This window comes from Mesoplodon mirus (assembly GCF_964341445.2).
Source record: "Mesoplodon mirus genome assembly, chromosome: 3".
Lineage (NCBI taxonomy): Eukaryota > Metazoa > Chordata > Mammalia > Artiodactyla > Ziphiidae > Mesoplodon > Mesoplodon mirus.
This window is the reverse complement of record NC_138978.1, coordinates 44,445,117-44,472,463: the sequence shown is the minus strand read 5'-3', so window position 1 is coordinate 44,472,463 and position 27,347 is coordinate 44,445,117. Positions and strand designations below refer to the sequence as shown.

The window sequence follows — 27,347 nt, the reverse complement described above, 5'->3', positions numbered from 1 at the left end:
TGTATCTCTGTTTTTCTTTCAACACTGAAGTAAGTTCTCTTGATAAATCTAATGTAGTTTCACCCTGTGCATGTGCTGTCTAGCCCTCAGCCACAGACTTACAAGAAATGATCCTAGAATTTTCTGGGTTACCCCCTCACTACCACCATCTTGTATAGTTTTCTCCTTTCTAATGCCCTACTCTCAGGTTTCAGCTGCTTAAACAGCTTCAAATTTTATTTCTGTACACACAGCTCACAGGATCTCTTTAGTCTGGTTGGTGTCTGGTTTCCTGACATAGTTGGGAAGTCTTTCCGTGGTGGAGAGTCAGTCCTATTGTGGGAGCTCATCTTGTGAGTGTCTCTTCTCTCATGGATCGCTGTATCATGTTGTCTGTTTCCTAATGTCTGAAAAGAGTTGTTTAATATATTTTCCCAGCTTTAAAATTCTTGACAGTGGGGCTAGTCTCTTTATAGTTACTTCAACGTGTCTGAGCCAGAAACAGAGATGTTGCTTTTCTATCAAATACTTTTTCTGCTTTTGAGACGATCACCTATTTGTTCTTTATTTTGTAAATGTGTTATTTGGATTGATGATCCTTAAATATTATTTTGTAATAATTCCAACTTTTCATGATCTGTCATCTCTTCTATTGATGATTGGACTAAATTAGCTAGTATTTTCTTTAGTATTTTACATCTAGGTTTGTGAAAGAGATTTACCTATATGTTTCCTTTTTTTGTAATAATCTTGTCATGTTTTGGTATAATATTGTCCTGGCTTCATAAAGTGAATTGGGAAATGTTTCCTTTTTTCCTCTGGAAGAATGTGCTTGAGATTAACTCTTTCTTATAAGTTTATAGGTGTTCAGAAGTGAAACCGTTAGGGCTGGAATTTTTTTTTGTGGGAACATTTAAAATTAAGGATCAGGTCCATTTAGTAGTTATTGAATAATTCACATTTTATATTGCTTCATATTTTAGTTTCAATAAACTGTTTTTATAAGAAATTATACATTTCATCTATTTTTCAAATGTATTGACATAGTTTACAATATGTTTGTTGTTTTTTTTTCTTCTTGTCTGATTGTAAAGGACATGTAGTACTAGTCTCTCTTAATTTTTGATATTATTATATGTGTTTTCTTACTCTTTATTTTTTCTGTATGAGCTTCCTGGAGTTTGTTCATATTAAAAGTCTTTTTCAAAAAAACTATCTCTTCATGTTTTAAGTTTTCTGCAGAGTACATTTAAAAATTTATATGATTTTCTCCTCTTACCTGTCTTATTTCCTTCCACTTTTTTTGTTTGAAAGTATCACTCTTTTGTCTTTTTAAATGGGATTCTCTACATTGTTCTCTCCTTTTATTAAATTAATTTTTTGTTGGAGTATAATTGCTTTACAATTTTGTGTTAGTTTCTACTGTACAGCAAGGTGAATCAGGTATACATATACATATATCCCCTCTTTTTTAGATTTCCTTCCCATTTAGGTCACCACAGAGCATTGAGTAGAGTTTCCTGTGCTATACAGTAGGTTCTCATTAGTTATCTATTTTATATATAGTATCAGTAGTGTATATATGTCAATCCCAATCTCCCAATTCATTCTGTCCCCCAGCCTTTCCCCTTTGGTATCCATACGTTTGATCACTGTCTCTGTCTCTATTTCTGCTTTGCATATAAGATCATCTATACCATTTTTCTAGATTCCACATAAATGCGTTAATGTATGGTATTTGTTTATATCTTTCTGACTTACTTCACTCTGTATGACAGTCTCTAGGTCCATCCACGTCCCTGCATATTACCCAGTTTCATTCCTTTTATGGCTGGGTAATATTCCATTGTATGTATGTACCACATCTTCTGTATCCATTCCTCTGTTGATGGACATTTAGGTTGCTTCCATGTCCTGGCTATTATAAATAGTGCTACAATGAACTTTGGGGTGCATGTGTCTTCTTGAATTATGTTTTTCTCTGGGTATACGCCCAGGAGTGGGATTGCTGCATCGTATGGTAGTTCTATTTTTAGTTTTTTAAGGAACCTCCAAACTGTTCTCCATAGTGGCTGTTTCAATATATATTCCTACTTTTTAGCTTCTTATAATAGGAGCTTAGAAAATTGATTTTCAGAGTACATTTTATATTATGTGTAAATCAATGAAAATCAATCTATGTGTATGTGTACATATATATTTCCATCTTAGAATTGATTTAGCTACATCCCACAAATTTTGATTGACATATATTGATTATGATTTAGTTTAAAATATTATCACTGGGATAAGAGAACTTATGCAATATAGTATAAATTCCTTTGAAATTTGTTGAGACTTCCTTTATGGATCAACATATCAATTTTTTGAATGTACCATGTTCTTTTGAAAAGGATATATATTCTGTAGTTCTATAAATAAAAAATGTTCTGTAATTAGAACTAGATATCCTTTTAAATCACATTTTCAAATTGTCTAAATCCTTTCTGAATATTATCTTGGTTTTTCTCAGTTTGTGGTATTGTATGTTAAAATTTCTCACTATATTTCTAAATTTGTCTCTATCTTCTTTTATTTTGTCAAATTTTATTTATATATTTTGAAGATCTATTGTTTGTTGTATATACTTTTAAGATTTTTGTATCTTGTTGATGGACTTACCTTTTTTGCATCATGAAATATCTCTGTTCATTTCTAGTAACATTTCTTGATTTAAAGCCTACCTTGTCTGAGATAAATATAGCTACATTAGCTTTTATTTTTGATAGTGCTTTCCTGTTAAAACTTTTTCATTGAATTAATAAGTATTGTACCATCTACAGCGTAGAGCTCAGTAAATATTTTTGGCTGATGATAGTTGAAAGGACCATTTATTTTCAGTCTTTCTGTGCTCTTAAATGTAAAGTTTGTCTTTATAAGCAATATATATAGTTGTTTTTTTATCCAGAGTATTTTTATCTCTATTTGTAATATTTAGTCCATTTATATTTAACATATTTATTGATATATTTGTGTTTAAAATCTACATATAATTTTTTTTGTATTTGTCCTATATTTTAAATTCTTATTTGCTTTTTTTCCTTTCCTTTCATATAAATGGAAGGGAACCAGATGATATAGAGGCATGGTCAGCTTATTTCAATAGCTGTATTCAGAACATCATAAATTGGCAGTTTGTTGAAATATTCCTGGTAATACAAGGAAAGCATTTTTATGCATACACACAGAGAGAATAGTAGTCATAGGAATGGTGAAGAAGGCCAACAGAATAGTTACAGAAGACCAAAGACTAGATGCTTATTATTATTTGGAACTGTAAACTTAGTGAAAGCAAAGACGTTTTTGTTTGACTTACTATCTGTTCTATTTTGCAGTACATAGTATAGTACTTTTTGAATGAATAACTGATTGAAGGGCTGAAGAAATGAATTGGCTGTAGCTATGGTATATTCCAAAGCGTAACACAATGGAGTCAGAAGTCTTTGTTTCAAGGTCTTGCCGTGGTGCTTTAAAGCATGAACTTAAGCAAGCACTAAACATTCCTGAGTCTCAATTTACTCATTATGGGGTCATGGTGAGGCTTTAGTAATATAAAGGATCTGAAATAACTTTGAAACTGTAAATTTTAAGACACATGTGGTGCATTATTATTAGACACAATATATAGCAACAATTTTAAGACATGTTATTATTAGAATCCATTTATAGTGCTCCAGAATTAAAAACAAAATAAAAATCTTCTTTCCTTTGAACATTGAAATGTATATTAATGTTTAATTTTTCAACCATGAAATTTTAGAAGTCAAGAAAATAGTGACTTTTTCACTTTTTGTTTTTTTAAGGATAGTAAGTTTTTATTAAGGATTATAACTTGTATTGTACCTTCAGTGTGTATTATCTTTATATTCTTCCAACCAGCTTTTTTAGTAGAAGCTGTTGTCTAGTGGCTAGAGACATATTGTTTGAATTCAAATCCCAGCTGACTCATACTTGCTTACATGCTGTATAGCTTTGGATAAGTTATTTTATATCTTCGTCCCTTGTTTTTTTTCATATGTAAAATGGGAATAGTAATGGTTTCTACCACGTGGGTGTTGTTGTGAGAATTAAATAGATTAGTATATCTAGCATTTGGGACACTATGTGGCATGTAGAAATGCTCAGAAAATGTTAAGTTTCTATTGAAAATTCGTGTTAATATCAGTTATATACTAGTTAAAATTAGTGTTCATATTAATTAACCTAGAGATAAATATTCATATTTCTATTTATATGATTCTTACTTTATAGTTGAAAAAGCAGAGGTTGATAGAGGTTAAGTGAATTTTCCAAGGTCAGTCAGTAAGTGACAGAGATAAAACTTGAGTCTAGATCTTCTGATTTCAACTTTAGTGCTCTCATGTAATAAGTGTTTTGCCCTCTACAACAGAAGCCTAGTAAATATTTTTGGAGGATAATATTTGAAAGGACTATTTCATTGAAGAATCTCCTTGGAAATTCTGAAGAAAATTGAAACTAGAAAAATTAAAAGTTTTTCATCCTGATTAGCTCTTATTTGTATTTTCCCATCAATGCATTTTTAAAAATATTTATGTACTTAACTTGAGGTAACTGATTGTTCTGGTTCTGGAAGGAGGAATAAGTTTGGTTTCTCCACCCACATTTTAATGAGAGCAGACAAAAATCACCCTAAGGTTAACTGATTTGATTTTGAAGGAAGGGTTCTCTTATTGTCTTGGATCACTGCCTGATCAATCCTAGAATCAGGCAGCCAAAGAATGTTACAGCTGAAAGGAACCTTAGAAGTTAGGTAACTCAATATTCTCATTTTGCAAATGAGGCCCTGAGAGTCCTCATCTACAAAATGAGAATATTGCAGAGTATTGCAGAATATTGCAACAATGAGGCCATTGTTGCACAGTGAGTCAGTTGAGCTCAAATTCAGGTCTGATGATTCCCAGGCTAGTACTGCATCTACTACAACTGTTGCTCAGAAAAACAAGTGACATGCCAGTAGAACTAGTAAAAGAAATAATTTAAAACTTTGGTGGATATAGGTTAAAGTTTAATTCTGAGTGTTCTTTTGGAGAAAGATAGGCTAGAGCTCATTTTTGGGGGATGACTTATGGAATTATTAAAAATATTTTTTTAATTGAAGTATAGTTGACTTACAGTGTTGTGTTAATTTCTGCTGTACAGCAGAGTGACTCAGTTATATACGTATATACATTCTTTTTTATATTCTTTTCCATTATGGTTTATCCCAGTATATTGAATATAGTTCCCTGTGCTATAAAGAAGGACCTTACTGTTAAAAGTAGGATGTTGCTGTGCTCTTCAAGTGCAATACTATACTGACTTCTCAATCAATTGCTTTGTTGCTTTCTATAGTCGTGTGTACTCTTCTTTAGTTGTTGATTATCTGGTTTGAGAATTCACAAGCCTTAGTTTTTGTTTTTATCCCATCCCACTGTTAACATTTTGGGCAATTTACCACTCATTAGAATATCAGGCAGAAAGAGGAGAGACAAAGAATGGGACTCACATCTAAGTTAATACATTTTTGATATGCCTGTTCTGTTGGTGGAGGAAATGGAAATTAATTTCATGGCTGTTTGCGACTTTACCATTATTACTGTTATGTAGCAACTACTTCTAATTTTTGTTTAAACCTTACTCTGCTTTATATATTCTTTAACATGTTCTGATAGAAGTTCGGAAATACACCAAGCACAGTACAAACTGCATAGCCGTGTTGTGAGAATTAAACAGGATCAAATATATTAGAGGTAATTTGTATACCATAATACTTAATACAAAATACATGAGGTATTATCATCTTTGTTTTTCTAACTAGGAAACTGAAGTTTGGTTGTTATTCTTACTTGGTTTACAGGGGCTTGCCACATGCTCTATACAGCATCCCAATCTGTCAAAGATACTTGTTGCACAAATAGATCTGCTAGGTCATAAGGATAGGAAGAGTTGCTTGTACCACAGCCTAGACTAGCTGAAAACCTCCTCTTTCTGGACTACATTCAGAGTTGGCAGCCCTGCAGATTGTGAAAAATGAACCTATAAGTACTGAATGATTACAAATGTCATTGGCAGAGCTCATTATATTTAAATGTATATACCATTGAGCTTCATGAACTTCTATTAAAACCCAGTTCTCTTAATTTTTATTAACAGGTAACCTTGGACGGGTGGACCAGGTCTCTGAGTTTGAGTATGATTTATTCATTAGGCCGGATACCTGTAATCCACGCTTCCGAGTCTGGTTCAACTTTACTGTTGAGAACGTGAAAGAATCACAGGTGAGAGAAATAGTGGATACCTTCAGTGTGGTTTTGGTAGGAAGATTATACTTTTGTGTTATTTTAGTAATATCAAAATAATGACCATATTAGGAATATATTCTTGTATATGTGCTGTAGTGATATCATTTTATTTTAAGAGATAGAGAGTAACAGGTATAATATGCTGACTTTTGTTATATGATGTTTATGAAAAAAACAAGTAGATTATCTGAGAACTCAAAGTGTTCTTTACCGATGGAAGCATTAGCATTATATGCTAGGCTTCCTTGGGGGACACTATAAGGAACCATTGCAAGTGACTTGCTATTACGTTTATAATAGAGTGCTGTTCTGTATTTTATTTTTTTCACAGGCCTCAGTTTCAGAAAAAGCTTTTCTTCTCCTGTATAACAAGGTGTTTCTATCTTAAAAACAATATGATTCTTGTAACTCATCCTACTTTTTCCCTTTGCCTTGGCTGCTGGAAAACTCTGAGCCAATTTTATAGCCCAATATAATGACTCTGGAAAGCTTTTTTTGCTTGTGTTTTTGTATACTAACTTTTCTGTTATTCTGATAGTACTTATTTATCTTTAACCATGATTACTTCATCTACATTTTCTAACAGAACAGTATATGTTTTTATAATCCTGTTCAAATCTGTTTTGAATAAAAGTATTGATGAAGATAGAGAGAACTAACGACATATGCTTTGAAAAACATTAATAAAAAGCTAACCCTAAGAAATCAGTTATCATTATTATATTGAGACAGCTGATTCTGGAAGACTTTGCACAAGCTTTGTACACATAGTGATAGGATTCTTTTAAGCAGATGAAGCGTAGCCCTATAATCTAACATCTGCCTTCTTCCTTCAGGGTCATTTTTTTCTAGCATATTTGGGAGAAAGTGAGGAGTTTGTTTAATTTCCCTTCCCAAGTCAATCTATTCTGCTTGCTCTTTCACCTGGTTGCTTGCTTCTCTCTGTTTCCTTCAGCTGCAACTTGAGTCATGTGTTAGGTAGGCAGTGGTCAGTGTCTGGAATTTAGGGACCCTCATTTGTCCTTGACACAATGCTGTTCCTGGCATGCTGGCTTCAGCAGAAGAGGGGTTCAGTAACAACCACTTCACCTTACTACCGATTCTTTTAATTTTCTACAACACCACTGACACAGGACTGGGTGTATGTAATGTTTACTGACGTTTAGGCCTAACTAGAAGGAATTAAATATATGAGAGAGCTTTGAACATGGTTAGCTATATATGATATAGCAATTTAGGACAGTGGGAAAAAAGTTAAACCTCACACAGATTGTTGCTCTAGGACAAACTTTAGTTCCTTGCTTTGCTTCTTAGTTTGACTTACTCTCCCATGAGGGAATTCCTTTTTCAGTTTCTCATAGTAAGAATAATATTCCTTCCCTGAAACCACCTTTGGGAAACCTACACTTTGCCTACAGGGCTTCACCTGTCCCTAGGATTGTCCCTCTTATTCCAGCAAGACAATCAATGATCCTCAAAGTGCTTTTTCCAAAGTCTATGTTACTGACTCTTGAGAGTATAACTCACAACAGGAGGCTTTAGCCACATGTACAAGACTGAATCTTGGCACTCCAAGTTTGGGTTCCCTATGAAGATCTCTTTGCTACCATGAGGTAAGCATACAACCCCTCATTCTTCTGTTGGTGTGCCTGTTTCATGTCAGTAACTTACAATTGTCACATACACACACCACTGAAAAACAAACAGTAATTCTGAGGCAGTATAGTCAATTCATATTAAGGAAAGGAAACATTTTCTTTAAAGCAGTATAATCTGCCAGGATTTCTAAATTCATAAAGGGGATTACTCTTTTCCTGTTTATGCACAGCACATGCATACATACCTTTCAACTTGCCTACTGTAGCCAGGAATCCACTAACTCCTAAGAAATGAGACCTATTACTTTTCAAGGAACAGAGTCTTATATCCTCTGATAAGTAGAGACCTAACAGAAACTCTGAAATTATAGTGTTTTTTTTTTTTTTTAACTTTGGGCCATGTTGAATTCCTAGTCTAGTTTTTCTTTCATGTTAGTCTCTCATAAAGACTATCCTTATATAGCTCCTATAGTCAGGTGCGGGGGTTGCAGAGCAGTGGGATGGCTCGAGTGTTAGGAAAATGTGTTTCTTAAGTTATATATGACCTGGGATAGTCTTTTGGACAAGTAGGTCATACATTTCAAAGTTTCTTGTTCTTTGCTCTTCTAGTTTGCCTACAGGTATATTCATTTTGTTGCTTAAAATGTCTCTTCCAGGGTGTTATGATTTTCATACTACATGTTATTCTTGTTCTTTGCTCTTCTAGTTTGCCTACAGGTATATTCATTTTGTTGCTTAAAATGTCTCTTCCAGGGTGTTATGATTTTCATACTACATGTTATTCTTGTTCTTTGCTCTTCTAGTTTGCCTACAGGTATATTCATTTTGTTGCTTAAAATGTCTCTTCCAGGGTGTTATGATTTTCATACTACATGTTAAAGTCATACAGTCTCTTTTGAATCTTCTCTATCAATTAAGGAAGTAAAATGAATATGTTCCAAGTTATTATTCTAATAAGAGAGTTGGTGCTGTTTTATGGATACTTATTTTTAAAGTTGAGGGAACCAATATTTGCTCAGTCTGTCGGAGTTCTAGCTTCATATCCAGTGTTATCCTACCCTTGTTACAATTAGAAATCCTGAACATGTTTATCTGGTTTCCTGGAGCTGATGCTTTATCAGCCTCTTTCTGTGGGCCATTGCTTCATCAACTGTAATCACATTATATAGTTATGGAAATCTGTCTCAAGAAGGCATAAAGATCTGCTGGAAAGATATAATACATATCTCTAGCTCACAGGATATTTGTTTTCATGGTTGCCTACATGAAAAAGAATGGTTTTACTATTAAGCTTGACTTGTGAGGCCTGTTTTTATGATGTCTCTTCCTGTAATCTTTTTCCATCTCTCCAATTTCCTTTAAAATGAGACCTTCATGAATGTAATCTAGTCATGAGCCTTATTTAGGGTTTGGTACTAGCGGGCAAAATAAATATTAGTCATCAAAGGCTGACTCCACTGAAAATCAAAGCATCAAATATACTGTATAAACAGGTCTAGCTTTTGGGTTATCTTCCTTATGTTTTTAGAAAGTGATAAAAGCTTGGAACATATGGTGCTGTATTCCAGGACCGATATATTAACCCCCTGAAGTAGTTGTTAAATAGTACATTTGTAAGAATCTATGATAACTAAACATCCCGGTATCTTTATTGAAAAGTAATTTTCTCTATGAAAGACCTATATTAAATATTCTTATGTGGAAATTTATCATTGATGCAGCAGAACACTCATATGATGTGAAAACAAATCTTTCTATTAAAATATGATAAAACTTCAACCAATAAGAAGAAATAAAATGATGTGCCTGGACTGTTGAAACTGTTTTCTTTCCTTTATAATATTTTTATCTCTTTGAGTTAATTTTTTCCCCTTTCTGATTATAAAAGTATCCAATGCTCACTGTAGAAAATTTGGAAAATATAGATAATTATTAGAAGCAGAGAAAAAGCACATGCCCCCCCATCCCCCGAAACACACACCCATAATCTTACTACCTAGAAGCAAATACTATTAACTTTTGGCATATTTACTTCTAGGCTTATTTATTTTCTATTTTATTTTTGGAACATAATTAAATTTGTACCATATATACATTTTTATATCTTACTTACAAGGAAGCTAAATGGTATCACAAGCAATTTTCAGTCATTAAAAACCTCATAAACATGGCTGCACAATAGCTATATACTATTGGACCACTTCTTTAAATCTTGGGCATAAAGATTATTTTCCATTATCAGTTATTATAAATAACACTGTAGTAAACATCTTTGTGCATGAAGTGTTACCCAGATTTCATTTTGCTTCCTTAGGATAAATTCCTTGAGGGAAATTGATGGGCAAAGTATATTAATATTTTAAAAACTCTTTATTCATATTTCTAAATTGCTGCCAGATAATTTATAGTATTTTTTCTGTCCTATCAGCAGTCAGTGAGATGCTTTTTCTTTAATTTCTTGTTTTGAAATGTTTAATGAAGTCAGAAGTTCATACATTTAGAATAAATTGTTTCTTTTTTCCTCTCTTACTTTGAATATAATGCAATGTTTCAGGCCTCTAGTCATAAAGTAATTAACTGCATTCCAGTAACAACGTGAGACAACAAAACATACCTATTTTTCATTTTGACTCTTTCTTAATTCATCAATCCTGTTTTGTCTGGGTGTGCCAACAGAGTTTCCTCTGAGGTATATAATGTGAATTTTTTTTTAAGTTTTTGTTTTAACAATGAAATATTTCTCACATTATTATAAACAGTAATGTAGCTTAAACACACACACGCACACGTGCGCACACACACTTTTATATATGACATGTCTGAATTGGACTTTAAAAATTCCAAGAGTTTGCTGCTGCTTTAGTCTCCATCCTGGAGATTTCTGTCTCAGTAAAACTTCATCCTGGCTATGGCCAGACTTGACAGTAAACAGAGGCAACATATCATGGTAGAAAGATCACAGGACAATGGATTCAAACAGACTTGGGTTTATATACTGAGTCATACTTATGAGCTGTTTTACCATTGATTGGTTAAATTAATCTCTTGGCACCTCAGTTTTCCATCTGTAAAGCAAAGATGATAATACTATTTCATGTGAGCGTTGTGCATATTAAATGGGAAAATTCAGCTAAAGAGCCTACCATGGTGTTTGGTAGATAGATAATAGAGATTCACTACTTGATAGCTATTGTTTTTACTAAAACACTTCAACAGTAGAAATAAGGCTAAAAACAGCTAAAAGAAAAGCTACCACAACAAATTATTACTAGATTATTACTACTGTTTTTATTCTGCTCTTCTTCCTTCTCTTTCTCCTTCTTCTAGTCCTTTTCTTCATCTTCTTTCTTCTTCTTTCAAATCTGCTATTGGAAAATATCATCATCATCATCATCATCAACATAATCATCATCATCAAGCAAATTGTAATCATTATGAATATGTACTCTATATTAGACATGCCTGAATTCCAGGCCTAACTCTGCCAATTACTTTCTATGTCTGTGATAAAAGTCTTCTAACTGGCTCCCTGTTTATATTCTAGGCTACCCTGTCTTTAATGTGTACTCTTAACATGGAAATGGGAGTAATTTTATGATGTAGGTCATATCATATGATTACTCTGTTAAACTCCTCTAAATAATTTTTGCATCTCAGCATAAAAGATGATATCTCTAAAATGGCCCACTAGATCCTGCAAAATCATTGGTCCAACCCACCTATCCTACCCTACAACATACGCACTTCTTTGACCACATTTCCTACTAATTTCTGCCTTGCCCACACAGCTCTGGCTTCTTTGCTGTACCTCAAGCCAGATATGTTTCCACCTTAGAGCATTGGCTTAGGGTTTAGGGCAATGACTATTCCCATTTGCCCTTTCTACCAGATATTTGTATAACAAATTTCCTTACTTCCTTTGTCTTTGCTCAAATGCCACCTTCTCTATGAGGCCAACCTTAGTGACTATTCATTTTGTCCTCCTCCACACACCCCACATACTCTGTTCTACTTTTTCTATTAGAAACTATCACTTTGTAATATACTGTTTAATTAATCCTTTTATATATTATGTCTTTCTCTTTGCCCTCAACAATACACATAGGCTTATTTAAAGTTTTCTTAGTTCAGGCCTAATGTAGTGATGTTTGTTGGGTCTTTCTGGGTCCAGACATGACCCTTCTGGAGTATTTACTGAGTGTTCCAGGTGTTCAAAGGGGTCTTTTTAATCTGTCTGGTTACAATTAGAACATCTCCCATCCCTGTGTCTTGAAAGCTAGAGTTATCATAGGAATTATCTCATTTGTTTGCCTTCTATTAGGGATCCCACCTTTGTGATGCTAATTGTCCAGTGTCTGAAAATATCTATTTCAAATATTTTATTCAGTTTTTAGTTGTTTATGGTATTAGGTAGATGTGGAACCAGTTACTCCATTGTGAACATCAAGGCTTGCTTTTAAGTATTACTAAGGCAGGTCTAGAGTAGCCTGAACTTTAGGGCCAATTTAACTCTGCTACTAAGATGTGATACTTCTGGAGTCTCTAGTGAAGTATTATGATTTCTTTGGGTGTGAATGTCTCCCAGCTCTGCGTGAGTTCTTGGAAGTGTTCTACCACTTCCTAGTAATTGTTCTTTGCTTATTCTCATGGAGTCTTACCTTATGTATGTACAGCTTTGCATTCAGCCAAAGAATCAAGTTGAGCCCTATGTCAGTTTCTGGAGTTTTTCTATGCATAGTTTTGTCTTCTGCAGTGCTCTCTATTCTGTAATTCCAGCCACATCATCACCAACTCAACTCTGTAAACTCCAATTTCTGTTTAACTCAGTGAGGCATCCACATTTTTCATGAGCTCCTTTGCCTTGCATCATAGTTCAGAATGTGCCTCCAGACAGAAATCTTTAGTGATCAAAGCCTTACCTTATTTCTCCCTCTCAGGGATCAATCATGAGTTGCCTACTGTCCACTGTCTTAAAAAAAATAGTTTATATGTTTTGGTCCAGCATTCTAGTTATTTATGGAGTGAGGGTAAATTTATTACCAGACAATCCATTATGGCTGGAAGCAGATCATGGTTGTGTTTTTTTTGCAATACAGACCACAAAATAAGAGAAAGTTGAGAGAGTCCAGGATGCATGCAAGCAAACTTAGAGAAGAAAGAATACAGTAAGGGGACGGGGAATCATGAAAAGGTGAAGGGTAGTAAAAATACGATAGATCAGTGCATTGAAAGTAGCATAACTATACCATCCAATGTCAATTTTTATATCCAATCAGTCAATTTTGAGAGTGAAAGATGCTCTAATAATTACAACTGGACAACAGGCATAAACTAGAACTTTTCTAGGCAAACAGGGATTTTTATTTACTCCTGTTGGAGATTCTTATGAAGTCAGTGGTTAGTATACGATAGTGAATAAGCTGCAAAGAGTTTGTATTATGTAGTAGAATGACTAAAAGAAAATTGAAGGAATTACAATTATTGTAACTATTGGAAATATCAAGGTGTATAGTATGACTATGGGAGCAGCTAGAGGTATATAATGGAAGATAAGATATTGGAGAGGAGGAACTCAAAGTACCCAGAGTGTTGGAAATATTGTCTCTGTATATATTGGAGAAATGTCAGTGAGGTCTGAACAGCAATCATTGAAAAATGAGAAGGAATGACAGAGGAGTACAGAGATAACATCAATAATGAGAGATAGTTGCGGGATAATCTGATAAAATGAGATTCAAACTATGTTTTTGGAAGTGAAAGCTCAATATTATAAAGATGTCAGTTCTCCCAAAATCACTCTTTAATACAATTCCAATCATTATCCTTGTCAAATTCTTTTCATAGAACTTGATAAGCTAATTGTAAAATTCATGTAGAAAAGCAAAGGGTCAAAAATAGCTAAGCCAACTTTGAAGAAGAATAATGAGTAGGTATATGTTTATTTTATAGAAACTTGTATTTCAGCTAATAATTTTTATTTATAGAATAGTGATTAAAATAGAATGGCACTTGAATAAGAATAGACAAATAGTCTAAATGGACAAACTGGAACTCAGAAACAAGGCTGTTTATATAAGGAAGCTTGATCTATGACAGAGTTTGTATTATAAAATAGTAGGAATAGTAGGGCCTATTCAATCAATAGAGTTGTATGACAAAGAGCACCCCATCTCAAATTATTTTTAAAAACCTTTTAGATGGATTAAAGACTTAAACATGCAAACAAATTAAAAATTTAAGCTATGAAAATAAATAAAAAATAAATATGTTATTGGCTTTGGGATAGGGTTGAATTTCTTATGCAAGGCACAGGAAAGCAAAATTATAAAGAAATAGATAGATACTTTTGAGCTTGTAAAAATAAAGTCTACATGACCAAGACCTAAAGTTGAAAGATATGTACTATTCTGGTAAAAGAAATTTGTGCAATGTATTACACATATAAGATTGGTATCCAAAATACAGAAAGAACTTTCACCAGAAAAAAAAGAAAAACAAAACCAAGTAAGCCAAGGATATAAAGAGGCAACTTACAGAAGACTAAGTGATAATGCAAATAGAGCTATTCTCACAAAGGTTGGGTTTGAGAGAAGAAACCGTCCTAGCAGTAAGGAAAAGAAAAAGTAGAGAAATCTTTCTCAAGTATACTGGCATGTAAAAAACATCTCTTACTTCTGATTTTTCAGGAGTAGTGATAATATCAGAGTATAGTGGGGAAAAGCATGAGCTTTGGTGTCAGAATCTTCATTCTGTTACTTGCCAGCTTTGTGTCCTTGGACAAGTTACATAACCCCACTAAACTTCAATTATTCACCTTTAAATTTGGTTTAATACCACTGGCCGTGAGGTACTGTTTGGAAGATTGATAATAGATGTTAATAAAAGACCTGAATAGTGTCTGCAACATGGGAACATATTTTTCTTAGTAGCTTAAGTAAACTCACTTGTTGAATGAAGCTGGTGGCACATTTACTTTAGGATGGTCTTTATAAGATACACCATAAGTTAGCTATATTTCGGATTCATGGAATCAGAAGTTCTTTGTTCAAGAAAACATTCAGAAAGTAGGGTAGCATTCAATATATAGAAAATATGGAAAGCTTAAAGAACTTGCATATCAGCTATATTATTTGTTTCACTGTAAACACTGTCAACATGAACACATTTTTATTCTTTCAAGTTGACTTCTATTGTTTTTACTTAAAATCTTTTACAGAGAAAATTTTGAGTTTCTGGGAATTGGTGGTAAGTCTAAGAACTATACCCAAAATTATTTGTATATTTATATACATATATATCAATGCATTTTTGTGTTTATAATGTTAGTGTATTTGTTCATTATATCAATTAGCCCAGGCACTATTATCATAATTTAAAATGACAGCATTCAAATATAGACTTAGCTGGCATTATATATACTTTGTAGTATTTATTAAATAGGCATTTCATTACTGTAACAGTCATAAGTGATATTCATATTGTTAAACTCAACAGACATATTATACTCACTATCTGAATTTATATTGCATTTGATACTATTGACAGTTTGCTGTTGGAAATTCTGTTACCTCGTCTTTCCTGGTATTCCTCTCTTTTGGTTCTCCTTGTATCTTCTTGCCTGTTTCTTTTGATTCTCCTTCATGGATTTCTCTTCTACAAAATCCTTAAACATTTATACATGATTCCGTCTCATATCATTACATCTTACATTTCTTTTCCATATTCCCAATACTGTCTATACTTGAAAATCTCTCCTGATATCAAAATTCCTACTTTGAACTGCCTTTTGGACATCACCACTTAATGTCTCATGGATATCTCAAGCTCATCATTTATAAAATGAGCTCTTTATCTTACCCTCTCGATCTGCTTCTTCTGCCTGCTTGACATTACAGTGAATTTACTACTATCCATGCAGTCATTCAAATTGGAAACATAGGAGTTACCTTAGATTCTTCCTTGTGCATCCATATCTAAAAATAGAAATAATGATAACTATCATGATATTAATATAACCACCATTTATTGATCACTTATGCTGTGCCAATACTGTACTAAATATTTATATGGAATCTTCCCAACAACTCTGAGAGGCTGTTATTATTATTATCTTCATTTCATAGATGGCAAAATAAAACTTGCCCCTTGGTTTTACTAACTTTAAAATCATTTCCTGCTCTCAGGTGGCAGAGTCAAGATGGAGGACTAGGAGGATGTGGAGTTCACGTCTCCTCACAACTAGGGCACCTACCAGGCACTGGTGGGGGACCATGGACACCTAAGGGGATGGGAGGAACCCCTGAGTGACTGGGTTAGATGTTGTGGGCAGGGAAGGGGGAGGAAAAGTAGAGGCTGGCTGGATGGGACCAGTACCCCTTAGGGGTGGCTGGGGGAGGGGGGTTTCCATGCTCAGGACGAGCCCAGCCACAGTGAAGGGGCAAACAGGAATGGAGAGAGGCCCTCAGGAGAGTGGAGGATCAGAAAGGAATGTGGCCAGCGTTTCCTCTGCCCACTTGGGCCCCTGGTGAGGTCCCAGGCCTAATCCTCCACCCTCTGAGGCTCCCTTCAGCCATGCTGAGCCTAAACCCCCCACACCCTTCACCCCCCCACATGCCCACCCAGGGCCTTATCTCTTCAGTTTGCACTCTGAGGCCCCCTCTGGCCATGCTGCCTTTTCCAGCTGCGCAGGTCCTGAGCCTAGGCCTCACCCACCCTAAACCTTGCCCTGCCTAAGCCGCACCCCCACCTAAGCTCCACCCCCCACAGAAAAGACCTTTTCTGACTTCTGTTTTTTTTAGGTTGTGGTTCTGTTGTTTCATTTATATTTTTATTTTTTCTAATAAAGTTTTTATTTTTCTAATTTTATTTCATATTTATGCTTTGTTATTGTACTACTCCTTTTTTTGTTCCTTTGGCTGTTCTGTGGGGCTTGAAGGATCTTGGTTCTCAGCACGGGGGTTTGGCCTGAACTCCTGTGGTAGGTGTGCTGAGTCCAAACCGCTGGACAAATAGACAGCCTCAGACCCCAGGGAATATTAATCAGGGTGAGGTCTCCTGGAGGTCCTCATCTCGGCATCAAGACCCAGCTCTACCCAACTGCCTGCCAACTCCAGTCCTAGACTGGTGGAAGTAACTGCCAAAGAGTAGAATAAGGAAAAAAAAAAGAAAATAATTGAGGATAATAATTGAGTCTCAGAGACCTCTGGGACAACATTAAATACACCAACATTCAAATTAGAGGGGTCACAGAAGAATAAGATAGAGAGAAAGGGTCTGAGAAAATATTTGAAGAGATTATAGTCAAAAACTTCCCTAACATGGGAAAGGAAATAGCCACACAAGTCCAGGAAGCACAGAGAGTCCCATACAGGATAAACTCTAGGTGAAACACACCAAGACACATATTAATTAAACTAACAAATAATTAAATCCAAAGAAAAAATATTAAAAGCAGCAAGGGAAAAGCAACAAATAACATACAAGGGAATCCTCATAAGGTTATCAGCTAATTTTTCAGCAGAAACTCTGCCGACCGGAAAGGAGTGGCAGGATATATTTAAAGTGATGAAAGGGAAATCCTACAATGAAGATTACTCTAACCAACAAGAATCTCATTCAGATTCAATGGAGAAATTAAAAGCTTTACAGACAAGCAAAAGTTAAGAGAATTCAGCACCACCAAACCAACTTTAAAACAAATGCTAAAGAAACTTCTCTAGGCAGGAAACACAAGTGAAGAAAAAGGCCCACAAAAACAAACTCAAATCAGTTAAGAAAATGGTAATAGGAACATGCAAATCGATAATGACCTTGAATGTAAACAGATTAAATGCTCCAACCAAAAGACATAGACTGGCTGAATGGATTAAAAAACAAGAACCATATATATATGCTGTCTACAAGAGACCCACTTCAGACCTAGGGACACATACAGACTGAAAGTGAGGGAATGGAAAAAGATACCCTGTGCAAATGGAAATCACAGGAAAGCTGGGGTAACAATACTCATATCAGATAAAATAGACTTTAAAATAAAGACCATTACAAGAGAGGTAAGGAAGGACACTACATAATGATCAAGGGAACAATTCAAGAAGAAAACATAACAATTATAAATATTTATGCACCCAACATAGGAGCACCTCAATACATAAAGCAAATGCTAACGGACATAAAAGGGGAAGTCTATAGTAAGACAATAACAGTGGGATATAGTAACACTCTAACACCCCACTTCCACCAATGGACAGATCATCCAGACAGAAAATAAATAAGGAAACAGCTTCAAGTGACACAATAGACCAGACAGATTTAATTGATATTTATAGGACATTCCACGCGAAAGTGGCAGAATACACTTTCTTAAATGCACATGGAACATTCTCCAGGATAGGTTACACCTTGGGTCACAAATCAAGCCTCAGAAAATTTAAGAAAATGGTAATCATATCCAGCATCTTTTCCTACCACAAGGCTATGAGATTACAAATCAATTACAGGAAAAAAACTGTAAAAAACACAAACACATGGAGGCTAAACAGTGCACTGCTAAATAACAAAGAGATCACTAAAGAAATCAAAGAGGCAGTTAAAAAATACCTTGAAAAAAATGACAATGAAAACATGATGACCCAAAACATATGGGATGCAGCAAAAGCAGTTTTAAGAGGGAAGTTTATAGCAATTCAATCTCACCTCAAGAAACAAGAAAAGTCTCAAATATACAATCTAACCTTACACCTAAAGCAACTAGATAAAGAACAAAGAAAACCCAAAGTTAGTAGTAGGAAAGAAATCATAAAGATCAGAGCACAAATATAGGAACAAAGAAAACAATAGCAAAGATGAATAAAACTAAAAGTTGGTTCTTTGAGAAGATAAAATTAATAAATGTTTAGCCAGACTCATGAAGAAAAAAAGTGAGAGGACTCAAGTCAATAAAATTATAAATGAAAAAGGAGAAATCAAAATGGACACCACAGAAATACAAAGGAACATAAGAGACTACTACAAGCAAATATCTGCCAATAAAATGGACAACCTAGAGGAAATGGACAAATTCTTGCAAAGCTACAATTTTCCAAGACTGAACCAGGAAGAATTAGAAAATGTAAGCTGACAAATCACAAGTACTGAAATTGAAACTGTTATTAAAAATCTTCCAATAAACAAAAGTCCAGGACCAGATGGTTCACAGTCGAATTTTATCAAACATTTAAAGAAGAGCTAACACGTATACTTCTCAAACTCTTCCAAAAAATTGCAGAGGGAGGAACACTCTCAAACTCATTCAATGAGGCCACCATCACCCTGATACCAAAGCCAGACAAAGATATCACAAGAAAAGAAAATTACAGACCAAAATACTGATGAACGTAGACACAAAAATCCTCAACAAAATACTAGCAAACAGATTCCAACAACACATTAAAAGATCATACACCATGATCAAGTGGGATTTATCTCAGGGATGCAAGGATTCTTCAATATATGCAAATCAATAAATGTGATACACCATTTTAATAAATTAAAGAATAAAAACCATATGATCATCTCAATAGATGCAGAAAAAGCTTTTGAGAAAATTCAACAGCAATTTGTGATACAAATTCTCCAGAAAGTGGACATAGAGGGAACCTACCTCAACATAATAAAGGCCATATACAGCAAACCCATCATTCTCAATGGTGAAAAATTGAAAGCATTTCCTCCAAGATCAGAAACAAGACAAGGATGTCCACTCTCGCCACTGTTATTCAAAATAGTATTGGAAGTCCTAGCCATGGCAATCAGAGAAGAAAAAGAAATGAATATAAATTGGAAAAGAAGAAGTAAAACTGTCACTGTTTGCAGATTACATGATACTATATATAGAAAATCCTAAACATGCCACCAGAAAACTACTAGAACTAATCAGTGAATTTGGCAAGGTTGCAGGCTACAAAATTAATGCACAGAAATCTCTTGCATTCCTACACACAAGCAACGAAAGATCAGAAAGAGAAATTAAGGAAAGAATCCTATTTACCATCACAACGAAATGAATAAAATACCTAGGAATAAACCTACCTAAGGAGGCAACAGACCTGTACTCAGAAAACTATAAGATACTGATGAAAGAAATCAAAGATGACACAAACAGATGGAGAGATATACCATACTCCTGGATTGGAAGAATCAATATTGTGAAAATGACTATACTACCCAAAGCAATCTACGGGTTCAATGCAATCCCTATCAAATTACAAATGGTATTTTTCACAGAATTAAAACAAAAAAAATTACTATTTTTATGGAAGCCCTAAAGACCCCGAATAGCCAAAGCAATCTTGAGAAAGAAAAATGGAGCTGGAGGAATTAGGCTCCCTGACTTCAGGCTATACTGTAAAGCTACAGTAATCAAGACAGTATGATACTGGCACAAAAACAGAAATATGGATCAATGGTACAGGATAGAAAGCCTAGAGATAAACCCACACATCTATGGTCACCTAATCTATGACAAAAAAGGCAAGGATATACAATGGAGAAAAGACAGTCTCTTCAATAAGTGGTGCTGGGAAAACTGGATAACTACATATAAAAGAATGAAATTAGAACACTTCCTAACACCTTACACACAAAGAAACTCCAAATGGATTAAAGACCTAAATGTAAGACTGGACACTATAAAACTCTTAGAGGAAAACATAGGAAAAACACTCTATGACATAAATCACAGCAATATCTTTTATGACTCACCTCCTAGGATAATGAAAATAAAAATAAACATAAGCAAATGGGACCTAATTAAACTTAAAAGGTTTTGTACAGCAAAGGAAACCATAAACAAGACGAAGAAACAACCCTCAGAATGAGAGAAAATATGTACAAGTTATGTAATGGACAAAGGATTAATCTTGGAAATATATGAACAGCTCATGGAGCTCAGTATCAAAAAAAGAAACAAGCAACGTAATAAAAAAATGGGCAGGGGCTTCCCTGGTGGCGTAGTGGTTGAGAGTCCACCTGCTGATGCAGATCCGGGAAGATCCCATGTGCCACGGAGCAGCTGGGCCCATGAGCCATGGCCGCTGAGCCTGCGCGTCCAGAGCCTGTGCTCCACAATGGGAGAGGCCACAACAGTGAGAGGCCCGTGTACTGCAAAAAAAAAAAAAAAAAAATTGGCAGAAGTCCTAAATAGACATTTCACCAAAGAATTTGAACTTGCCACTACACTGCCAAACCCCTTAACTAGGGTCCTATTTCCTTTACAATCCAAGCTTCTTATCTTGGCATATGGTACTCTTCATGATCTGGTCCCTGTTTAGTCTGCCTTGCCATACATTCTTATTGGCCTTCTTGTTATTTCCTGCAGCGACCGTGTTGTTTCACACCTCCCTGCAATTTGCTATCTTTTTCCTATAATACCCTTCCTAAATTTCCTCATTTGGATTAAGCACAAGCTTTGGAATCAGACTGCCAGGGTTTGTTTTCTACTTCAACTATTTACTGTGTGACCTTGGGCAAGGTATTTTATGCTCTCAATATCTCAGTTGCCTACCTAACTGATATAATATATACAAAGATATTGAAGTTTTGCCTGACACAAAGAAAGTCCTCCATAAATGTTATTTTTCTTATATTTAATATTCAACAAATATGTATGGTATACCTATGTTATGCCTGACACTTTTCTGGGTACTCAGAAAAGGTCCTTCTATTCTGGGGAAGCTTATGTTCTATTATAAGAAGAAAGACAATAAATAGGAGTAAGTAAACAAGATATTTTTTTAAAGTGGCAAAATAAATAAATAAACACAGTTTGTTTAGCCAGTTAAGGAGTTTTGCAGATGTTTCCAGTTTTTGGCAGTTATGAATTAAGCTGCTATATATATTCTTGTACTTTTTTGTTTTTGTGAGTATAAGTTTTTATTTCACTTGTGTAAATACTTGGGAGCAGTATTCCTTGCTCATATGGTAAGAATATGTTTAACTTTATAAGTAGCCAGTAAACTGTTTGCCAAAGAGGTTGTATCAATTTGCATTTCCATCAGCAATATATGAGAGCCCTAGATATGCATATCCTTGCCAGCACTTAGTATTGTCAGTATTTTGTAATCCTAGCCATTCTAATAGATATGCAATTGTATATCACTGTGATTTTAGTTTGACTTTGAAAATCTTTTCATGTGTTTTTCTTCAGTGTCCTTATTCAGCGTTTTATAATTTTTAGTATATAGGTCTTTCACCTCCTTGGTTAAGTTTATTCCTAGATATCTTATTCTTTTTGATGTGATTTTTAAGCAAGATTTGCTTTCTCTTTGTGATAGTTTATTGTTAGTGCATAGAAAAGCAATGGAGGTCTGTATAGTAATTTTATATTTCTGGAACTTTACTGAATTCATTTAGTTCTAATAGTTTTTTGGGTGGAAACATTAGGATTTTCTCTATATAATATGGTGTCATCTGCAAATAGTGACAGTTTTATTTCTTCCCTTCTAATTTGGAAGCGTTTTTTTCCTTTCTGATTGCTGTGACTAGGACTTCCAATACTATGTTAAATAGAAGTTGCAAGAGGGCATCCTTGTCTTATTTCCCCTTTTCATGTTGAGTATGTTGTTATCTGTGTGTTTGTCATTAATGACCTTTATTATGTTGAGATATGTTTCCTCTATACCAACTTTGATTGGAGTTATTATCATGAATCGATGCTGAATTTTTTCAAATGCTTTTTCTGCATCTATTGAGATGATCAAGTGATTTTCATCCCTTTTGTTAAAGTGGTGATTTGCAGATATTGAACCATCCTTGCATCCCCGGAGTAAATACCACTTGATCATTGTGTATGATCCTTTTTAAATATTGTTGAATTTGGTTTACTAATATTTTGCTGAGGATATTTATATCTACATTCAATAGAGATATTGTACTGTAATTTTCATTTTTTGTAGTGTCATTGTCTGGTTTTGGTAACAGGGTAATGGTGGCCTCATAGAATGAATTTAGGACTGTTCCTCCTCTTCAATTTTTTGGAATAGTTTGAGAAGTATAGGTAGTAATTTTTCTTTATATGTTTGGTAGAATTCTCCTGTGAAGCTCTCCAGTCTTAGAGTTTTGTTTGCTGGGAGTTTTATGATTGAAAATTCAATTTCACTAGTAGTGATTTTTCTATTCAGATTGTCTATTTCTTCCTGATTCAGTATTGGAAGATTTTTTTGTTTCTAGAAATTTATTCATTTCTTTAGGTTGCCCAATTTGTTGTTATAAATGTTCATGTTATTCTCTTTATGATTTTTTGTATCTCTATGGTATTGGTTGTAATTTTTCCTCTTTTGTTTCATTTGTTATTTGGGCCCCTTCTCTTTTTTTCTCAATGAGCCTGGCTAACGGCTTGTTTGTTTTGTTTCTCTTTTCATAAATCCAACTCTTGATTTTATTGATCATTTCTATTGCTTTTTTGATTTGTATTTTACTTATTTCCTCTCTGATATTTATTATTTTCTTACTTCTGGCAACTTTAGGCTTTATTTGTTCTTATTCTTCTAATTCCTTTAGATGGTAGGATAGGTTGTTTATTTCAGATTTTTCTTGTTTCTTGAGGTAGGCCTGTATTACTATAAACTTTCCTCTTAGAACTAATTTTACTGTGTCCCATAAATTTTGTAAGTTTTGTCTTATTTTCATTTGTCTCATGGTATTTTCTGATTTCCTCTTTGATTTCTTCATTGAGCCATTGGCTTTTAGTAACACGGATTACTTAATTTCCATGTGTTTGTGTTTTTTCCATTTTTCTTTCTGTAATTGATTTCTAGTTTCATACTGTTCTGGTCAGAAAAAATGCTTGATATAATTTCTATCGTGTTACATTTGTTGAGATTTTATGATCAATTTAAAATTAATATTTATATATGGTGTCAAATATGGATTGAGTTTTTTTGTTTTTTTTATTTATATTTTGCATATGGATTTCTAATTACTTCAGTACCATCTTTTCCGAAGCCTTCCCTTTTTCTTTTGGATTCTTTTTGTATCTTTGTTTAAAGTCAAATGACCATATATCTGTTGGTCTACATTTTGACTCTATTCAGTTTCATTGAACTATATGACCATTCTTTCTCCAACTCTACACCATCTGGATTTCTGTAGTTTTATAGTAAGTCTTGAAGTCAGATGGTATAAGTCTTCCAACTTGTTATCATTTAAAAACATATTTTTGGTTATTCTAGCTCCTTTGCCTTTTCATGAAAATTTTAGAATAAGCTTATGATTTTCTAAAAAAAAATGGAAAAAAAAAAACCTTGCTAGCTTGTTTGGATTTTGACTAAGACTGTGTTGAATCTTTACATTTTTAGGAGAATTTGACATATTGACTTTTAATGCTATTATTTCTTTCAATCCATGAACAATGTATATTTCTCCATTTATTTGTTTATTATTTGATTACTTTCATCTGTAGTTTGTTTGTTTTTAGGATTTGTATTTTTTTCAACATTCATATCTCACATATGTTTCATTAGATTTATGCCTAAGTATTTCCTTTCTCTTTGATGCTATTATAAATGAAATTATTTTAAAACATTTAAGTTGCTAATTGTTCACTATTAGTCTATAGTTATATGACACTGACCTTTTATTCTGTGTCCTTGCTAAACTCATTTATTACTTTTAGTAGATTATTTGTGAATTTGAGGTTTTTTACATAGGCAATAGAGATCATTTATATCTGAATGCCTTAGCTTTTTTTTTCTTATCTTATTACACCAGTTATGACCTCCAATACAATATTGAATTGGAGATGTGAGAGTGGACCTGATTGCCCTATTCTCAGTGTTAGAGGAAAGCATCTAGTCTTTTATTACTGTTAATGATGTTACCTGTAGTTGTTTTTGTTTTTTGTTTTGGTAAATGTCCTTATTAAATTGAGGGCATTTCTTTCCAGTCTTAATTTACTAATAGTTTTTAGAATGGAAGCATGTTGGATTTTGTCAAATGCCTCTGCAGCTCTTTAAGCAAAGCTTAGAGTCACAAAATTTCAGAGTTAAAAGTAACCTTAATAACTATTTCCTCATATTGAGACCTGCATATTTACTGTCATCTATGTTATTCTAAAATTATATTCTTAGAGTAACATAGCTTTTCTCTTTAACTGAAAATACATAGTTGTATAAGGGACTTTACTGTATTTCCATTTATTTAATTATTTACTAATCTATACGGTAAAGCTATTAAGTAACTTTTATTATTAGGTAAGAAAACTGAGACTCATAGCAGATAAGTAACTAGCTGAAAGAAGCAGTCCAGCTGCTATGACAACTTAACATTTTCTTAGTATATTGTGTTCTTTTTTCTTTTTAGTTTCTATATCCATTTTTCTAGAATGCCTTTACACTCTTAACCTTCCAAACTTTATATGTTTTCTTTTATATAAAAAAGAATTTTTTTGAGAAATTCTGAGTTTCAGGATGAAGAAATGAGTCATTCAAGATCTTTCATCTATTTTATGGCAGAGCTGAGCTTGTAGCTCAGGTCTCTTAACCTTCATGCTAGTTTTTTTGGATCTTCACTAAGGTCTGCTCTGGCTTTCATTAAGTACAGATTCTTTTTCTTATTTTTGTCTCCCACACTGCAGGTATCTTGGAGGCCTTCCTAGTTACCTCTCTGGTATTGTCCCAAATGTAGACTTTTGGCAAACAACTTTAACTTTCAAAAATTGGTGTATCAAACCCAATTTTTACCATTACTCTTGTCTCATTGATTCTGTTGCTCTACTGAATTATAAGAAGCATGTAAAATAATTACATTTGGAGTTGATATCCTATTATGTGCCAGCAGAAACTGTTAATTATAATAAGTTTTTCTAAATTATTTGTAATTTGTGGTATCTAAAGTGATTTTGATATAAATCAAGAATATTCTGTTCAACATTTGGAAATATTGTACTGTTAAATATGTCTCATTAGTGAAAATACTGGTAGTTATGTAGTAGGTAAATAACAACCAAATATGAAAGCATTTTCTTTTCCATTTTATTCTTTTTCCCCTTTTATCTCAAAGGTAAAACATTAATCTAGAAAATATAATATTTGATGACCCAACAATATTTATTTTGTCATGTTTAAAAAAATGTTTCAATAAATAGCTATATTTGGTTCAGGGTATTTAACTTAATCCACCACGTGATTGATATAAGTAATTTATTTTAAAAAATCCTTTTGATCAGTTGATTGAATGTGCCTAATTACCCAATTCTACTACAAAAGAATGGGAGAAAGTTAGGAGTAAATAAGTTGAGCTACTATCTCTTACTGAATTTAACTAGGTATACAATGAATGCTTTGCTTGGGAGACTGCAGAATGTAAGGGAGAGTGAAATCAAAGAGTCCTGAATTAAATTTAAGCTTAGTAATTACTAACTAGTTATTGACTTTCAGTTAGTTACTTAACCTCTCTGAGCCTCATTTTGCATATTAAATACTATTACTTCAAAGCATTGTTTTTTAAAGTAAATGAAATAATTACATTTATTAGTTTCATTTGAAATTAAATAATGAGCATGTAATAAAGTTTGTAACATATGCTTTACTTTTATAAAATATTTGTCAAATTTATTCAAGAAGTATTTATTAAGAACCTGTATACAGCCAAGCACTGTACTAAGCACTGAAGATATAATTGTAAAAAAACCCAAAACAAAACAGAAACAAGATACTATCCTTATGCTTTGTAGGGCATACATTTTAGTGAGAGAAACAAACTGATAAGCAAATAAATGTACAAAATATGAATTTATTTTAGCAATCAATTTTATAAGGAGAGTAAACTTAATCACTAAACTCAATTATTATTTTGGATTCTAAGTTGGTAATACTCACTGTCTAAATTTTACATGTACAGTTAGGCTGAAGTGATTGTCTAACCACCATTGACAATTGTTGCAGTGTTGTTTATTGGATAAACAAGTAACTGAATGGTTAATAAAAAATGGGAATATAGCTAGGGAGGGTAGTTTCATTTATTCAACAAACATTTTGGTGAATCACTGTGAACCACGGCATTTATATAAGGCAGTCTCTTTTTGTACTCATGGAGCATACACTCTAGAAATGAAGATGAATCAGGTATACAAAAAACTGTATATCAATATATGAAATAGTAAGTTTAGTACTAGAGATGTAGGTAATGTATTATAAAAGTTTATTACTTTCAGTTGAGCTAGGGGTCAAGGAATAGATGAAGATTACAAAGAAAAGACAATACTTGATCTGGTTCTTAAAGCCAATCTTGAAAAGGAAAGACTCATCTTAGTCAAATAAGTATCATAAAACTGATATGATAGCCCAAAGCTTTAATTTAATAGTGAAATAAGTGGTAAAAAAACAATCAAATCATATCAGGGTCCCACTTAATATAAAGCAAAACATCTTTGCCTTTTCCTTAAGATTGTAAA

At 33.6% G+C, this 27,347-nt stretch overlaps 1 protein-coding gene across 1 annotated transcript in view; it reads left to right on the top strand.

The window, feature by feature from the left end:
• The window catches only part of AGBL4 (AGBL carboxypeptidase 4), a gene marked incomplete at both ends in the record, with an annotated part of 1,397,496 nt that overhangs the window by 247,391 nt on the left and 1,122,758 nt on the right, over positions 1-27,347 (top strand). The window contains one exon of the mRNA XM_082613081.1: positions 6,172-6,296. Coding sequence (XP_082469207.1) covers positions 6,172-6,296 — 125 coding nt within the window. The remainder of the gene's footprint in view (positions 1-6,171; positions 6,297-27,347) is intronic.